The sequence below is a fragment of the Lates calcarifer genome, linkage group LG15 (assembly GCF_001640805.2).
Source record: "Lates calcarifer isolate ASB-BC8 linkage group LG15, TLL_Latcal_v3, whole genome shotgun sequence".
Taxonomy (NCBI): Eukaryota; Metazoa; Chordata; class Actinopteri; family Centropomidae; genus Lates; species Lates calcarifer.
The window spans coordinates 9,105,459-9,111,487 of NC_066847.1; the positions used below are offsets into that span (position 1 = coordinate 9,105,459).

The window sequence follows — 6,029 nt, forward strand, 5'->3', positions numbered from 1 at the left end:
ATCTTAGACTTAGTTTGTCAATAAAGCATGTGAATTATATGTATGTATAGATATTTTTACAGGTAACCCGTAAAAGCAGGTTTATGAGGGCTAACTGAGATTGAAAGTGCATAATGTTCTGACTTCCCTTTATGCTTGTCTGCAGTTTTCTTCAAGTTAAATTTAAGACTTTTTCAGACCTTTGTAATGATACACAGAATGCAATTTAATACCTATTTCGCCATAATACTGGTGAAGGTATGAACATGTGATGGAAATCCAGATGGGGCCATATGCCTTAAAATTATTCATGGCTATATCATATTTTTTCAGTAGTTCCCAGCAGTACATGACAATAATTTCTAACGATCTAAACAATTAAATCATTGTGACCTGGACCCAGATTAGCAACATAAAATGGACGAGAGAGATAAACCAAAAATAATGAGAGATTTCTTTAAGTGAATTAACGTTTTGTACAAATCAACACTATTGAACACTTGTGAAATAATGCGCTTCAAAGTTACTGCAGCTGTGGCAATGGTCAAAGTGTTTGCTGTGAGCCTGACTTTCACCTTTAGTTTTAAACCATCTGATATCTACAGACAGCAAAATACAAAAACACTTCTTATAACTATGGTCACCGAGAGTAGGCAAAATGAAATATTAAAGAGTTTTATCAATTAAAGACCTGCACACACACTGTCACACATTTAAAGGTTGCTTATTTTGTCAAAATGCTAAGGGTTAAATAATACAGCAGTAAGCTTGTTAATATTTGTTGTTAGCTACGTTAGCGCTAGCCCAGTTTGTGCCTTAGGTATTAGCATACAGTCTCTATTAGCATACATGTGGGTTACGGAGGCAATCAGACAATTAACCTGCGAAAACCCCACAAGGTAATTTAATACTCACCACTGTTCTCAATGTATTTTCTTAATCCTCAAATACTCTTCTATCCGCCTGATAGAAAAATATACCGTCCGGTACACGGTAAAACGCTTTTCACCTGTTTCCCAAGTTGTGACTCTATCCAGGTGGGCCGCCGCCATCTTTGTTTTGATTGGGAACCAGAGCGCAACTTGGGAAAGAGGTTAAATGTCTTTTTTTCTTAAATCATACTCAGATACAAATAATATTTTCTCCAACTCAGACGGCTTGTAGAGTTTTTAAGGATACTCGAAATACCTTCCGATCAAGGGTAAAGTATTTTAGAGAGGTCTACTGTTTTAAGTAGTCGATGGACAGAAAATGAACAGGCAACTATTTTGATGGTCAATAAATCACTGCAGTTATTATCAAGTAAAAATACCACATATTCCCTGATTTCGTATTCTGAAAAGAGGGAGTTTGCTGCTGGTTGTTGTTATATATGACAGTATGTTAAAACGTTGTGTTGGTCTGGCAAAACAAGCAAACTTAACTCATCAGCGTGGTTTGAAAATTGTGTTTTCCCCTTTCAATATCATCAATATTCTATAGACTAAACGATTAACCAGGGAAACAAAAACAAACAAAATAAACAAACAAATAATGATTTAGAAAAACTTCTGAACTTGACAAATCGTGTACTGTTTTACCCGAATTTGAGGGGATGCAGACAAACTCTGTAACACTAACGCGTACTGTCAAGTTTGAAAGACGTACACACTCTTCCTAAAATAAGAGTGGGCATGTTTTTGAATATCCGTCTGCTCCTCGCGGGCGGAGCTTCTACGTTGAACGCCGGGCTAACAGGCTGATCCGCCCCGCCGGGATACACCGTTCCATAGATCAACGCAAAAGTCAGCAACGATGTAAACAAACCGAGCAGCGTGCAAACTTTCTTCATACCAAAGTGTGTAAGTGCTATGTTACAAGTACAGTCCTGCGTTCAAAACTTAACTCAAGTACAAAAGTATTGGCATCAGACGATACTAACCGTACCAAAGTAAAAGTACTCATTATGTAAAATGGCCCATTTCAGAATAAAATATATTTTAAATTATTATATACTATATTAGCATATAAAAATAACTAATGTTGCAGATGGTAATGATGGATTTAATTTTAGTTATAAATATTGATCAACTCCTGATCCCAAAGTTGAGAAACTTTATACTATACACCATTACAGCTGCTATACACAATTACATTTACCGTGCTCATTTTAAGTAAGACACTGAACCAATTAAATACAGAATAACATAAATTCATAGCGGGAGGACCAACAAAAGATCACTTGCTTTTCCACGATAACTGCAAAAATGTTTACTGTAAAAGGTAACAGAATAACTGATAACTGTTTTGTTATTAATCCTGCTGCTCTTTACAGCATGATTAATAAGTTTATTAATTTTAAAAAATGTCATTCTTGTCATTTTTTAGGTATTTTTTATACAAGCCACTTCTTCAGTTTTCAGTTTCTAGTGATACTCGGGCATCCTTGTTGTGAGCATTTAACACACATTCTACACAGATGCTTCAAATATTTTGGGTTCTCTCACTGACTTAACATACAGTGGCATTTCACACAGTCTTCATGCATTCTGCAAATAATTTATTACACTTCATTTTTACAGATAGTACAGCATTGATCAGTGGCAGAAAAAAACCCAACCCATTATCTCATAACCTGTCCTCAAGTCTCCATAATTATGATAGTGTCTTGCGCAACCAGTCTAGAACTACTCTGGAAAAGAAACAAAAAATAATCATAATCATACAAGAGCTGAGATAGTGCTGTAAAAAAGTTGCATGCAATAATAAACGAGTCATAAGTTAAAACAGTCATCTGAGTCGAGAGGGTTACAGAAAGTTCATATAAATAATTATCTACAATATTAGTTTTCACTTTAACACATTCATTTAAAAAATCTAGTAGTACTCTGTATACAGCTTCCATGATTATCATATGACATCAGGACTAGCTTATTTACAATCCTCTGAGGAAAAAAGCTCAGCGACATTTAGCCACGTGCCCAGAGAGATGGTGAGAGCGCGCAAACCTACGGAGGCATTTGGGGCAGGAATATGGTTTCTCCCCTGTGTGAGTTAACATATGAGTTTTCAAATGTCCCGACAAACGAAAGCTTTTTCCACATTCTTGACATGTGTAGGGACGCAGGTTAGTGTGACTCCTCCTGTGCTTGCCCAGATCGCCGGAGGAGGTGTACCGGCGGTGGCAGTCTGGACATTCAAACGGCTTTTCCCCAGAGTGTATCCGCTTGTGCTTCACCAGGTCGCCAGACTGAGTGAAACTCTTGTCGCATTCAGTGCATTTGTAGGGTCTTTCACCGGTATGGGTGCGTTGGTGGTTTCGCAAGTGTGCAAGGCGGATGAACCTATTTCCACAGACTGTGCAGTGGTAAGGTCTTTCTCCGGTGTGTGTACGAAGGTGTATTTTCAAAGCCCCAAGATCTCCAATCTTCAGGCCACAGTCGCCGCACTGGTGAGCTTTCTCATTGGTGTGCAGTTTGCTGTGAACCCTCAGATTTCTCTGGGTGTTAAAGTTCTTCCCGCACACATTGCAGTGGAACGGTCTCTCACTGGAATGTGTCCTCAGGTGGAGATCCAGACTTGACTTGAATCCAAACTCCTTCCCGCACTCGGAGCAGGAATACTCCTTCTTGCCAGAGTGTGTTGTGAGGTGGCACTTGAGGTGGTGTGATCTCAGAAAGGCTTTCCCGCACACCTGACATTTGTATGGCTTCTCACCCGTGTGTATTTTCATGTGTTGCCGCCAACCACTGCGCTCAACGAACCTCCTGCCGCAGTCTTTGCACACAAACGGCCGGTCACCTGTGTGGGTGCGCATATGATCCTCCAGGCTTTGAGGTGTGCGTACCTTCTTACCACATTCTGGACACTGCACGCCAGTGTCCAGACAGATTGGCTTATCCTCAGTTTCTGTGTTATCTGGTTCATGACACAAATGAGGCCCTTGGCCCCAGGTAGCTTTGAAACTCTTCCCGCAGTCTGCGCAGCTGAGATGCCCTCCTCTGGTAACCACAGACATGTTGTGCCAGCGCTGACAGTGATTCTTCAGGTTCTTCAGGTACTGGAAGCTGCGTGCGCAGGTTGGGCAGGGGTGGAGCCGGCGAGGTGGGGCGGAGGGATGGACCTCGCGTACGTGGACCCTAAGGTGTACTTTAGAGTTAAAGGTGCTGTTGCAGACGGTGCAGGTGTGTTTGGGAATGAGGTTTAGCGTGCGGCTTGAGAGGCATTTTTTCAGTTTGTCGAGATACTCTCTCTGATGGACCCACTTGACATGCTTCTCCAAGAAGTCCAGGTCAGTGAAGGAGACAGTGCAGTGAGGACATGGAAAGAAGTCAGATGATGACTCTAAGTAGGAGAGAAAGAAAGGAAGGAAGAAGGAAAAAAGGAAGAATTTTAAGATTTTACATTTACCTGTTATACTAGCAATTTAAAATATAATCATTAATAGTTAGGAGAACCAAAGTTGAGTTATTGTAGATACCAGACATACACATTTGTCAGGCTGAGATGATCTCTGAACTATTCTCAAGACACCAAGATGCCTTTATGTGAGAAAGTAAATACAAATGTAATTTTCACACTTCCAGTAGTGATAAAATAATTAAAAATAGAGTTCTCTATCACATTTATAACAACATGCTCTGTATACATGTTTTTAGAATGAAAATTGGCTATTTAATACAAAGAAGGAATATGTGAGCAAAGATAGGATAACCACATATTGTGTGTTTTTTAATAAACTGGTTCCTACCTGTGCAGACCTCCTCCCCCTCCCCATAATCCTCCTGCATGTTTCCTACATCTTCTGCCTCCTCTTCACAGTCTCGCTCCTCTTTTATAGACTCCTCCTTGAAAGCAGCTCCAGTGAATTCATATTCTGGCTGATGGTCAGAGTCACACTCCTCCTTTATGTGCCCCTGTGGATGGTGAACATCTGACCTGAGTGTCACAGTGTCAGGTTTAGTGTCTGGACAGCTTGATGTGTCTCCGTTGTGCTCCCCACAGATCTCCTGTGCATGCGGCTCCTCTTTGATTTGGACATTGAGACCATCTCCGTTACTGTAAACTTCACTGGAGCCCTCCTCTACCTCACCATTCAGCTCTGATTGATTTTCAGTTTTGACTATGACCAGACCGTGTTGCCTCTCCCCTCTCTTTGCTTTGTTCAGCAAAGACTTCTTCTTGACAGATTTCATCTTCATGTTGTCACCATGAGGATTTCACCTCTTTAGTTTGCTGTGGACCAGAGGAGCACATTACTGAGGTGAATATCTTAGTGGGCAAAGACAGATACATCTCCATTTTGTTAATCTTTGTTATCTAACGTTAGCATCATAGCTAAGCTACACTGACGGCAACGTTAGCCTAGCAGCAGTGCTAGCACCGTGGGTCATTTACTGAGGTTTCCTCGCAGCCGCACGGCTGTCAGCGTTATTCGGCTTTTGTCTGCTGTAAAGAAAACACTTACCGTTTTTAATGACACGATTCAGCCAAAGCTGCTTTTAAATATTAAAGCTGTCGTTTACTAAATGGCTACATTAGAGTGTAGCGATAATAACACAGGAAGAGCAGCACACTTCCTCTGTTTCTGACCAACCACATCAGTCCAGTCATGTTGAGGTTACAGCCCACAGTGACATTAAAGTGACAGCGGCAAAAATCCTCAGATAACATGCAGCACACCACACTGCCAGTCGTTTACCATGTGTTCATTCATTAAGCAGGGATATGGACAAACAACAAATGTCTGACAGCTTTAGCTACTAGTTACTTAGCAAATTTGGATTTGACAAACAAAACATATAAAGATTATATATGATGATTTGTTTTAAACAACCGAACAGTATATACAACTAAAAGGTGTAGTTTTTCTCCTTTTAATTATTTCAATAATTGTCATTTATTTATACTCATTTGGGGGGGGGGTTGACTGTTGGTTGGACAAAACAAGCCCAGTGTAAATGTGTCACTGGGTTCTGGGTAATTGTGATGGAATTATTTTCAGAATATATACAAATTATACAATTAATTGATTAATCAATAAAATAATCAGCAGATTCATTCATATTGAA

The 6,029-nt window shown here is 40.2% G+C and overlaps 1 protein-coding gene across 1 annotated transcript; it reads right to left on the minus strand.

Annotated features, from left to right (window-relative positions):
• Positions 1 to 2,497: 2,497 nt before the first annotated feature.
• On the minus strand, positions 2,498 to 5,561 carry LOC108880684 (gastrula zinc finger protein XlCGF57.1). The gene is made up of 3 exons (XM_018672312.2): positions 5,426 to 5,561; positions 4,709 to 5,193; positions 2,498 to 4,302 (listed from the first exon to the last, which is right to left on the minus strand). The coding sequence occupies exons 2-3, from the start codon at positions 5,157 to 5,159 to the stop codon at positions 2,918 to 2,920; spliced, it is 1,836 nt and encodes a 611-aa protein (XP_018527828.1). The 5' UTR covers positions 5,160 to 5,193; positions 5,426 to 5,561; the 3' UTR covers positions 2,498 to 2,917.
• Positions 5,562 to 6,029: the final 468 nt, after the last annotated feature.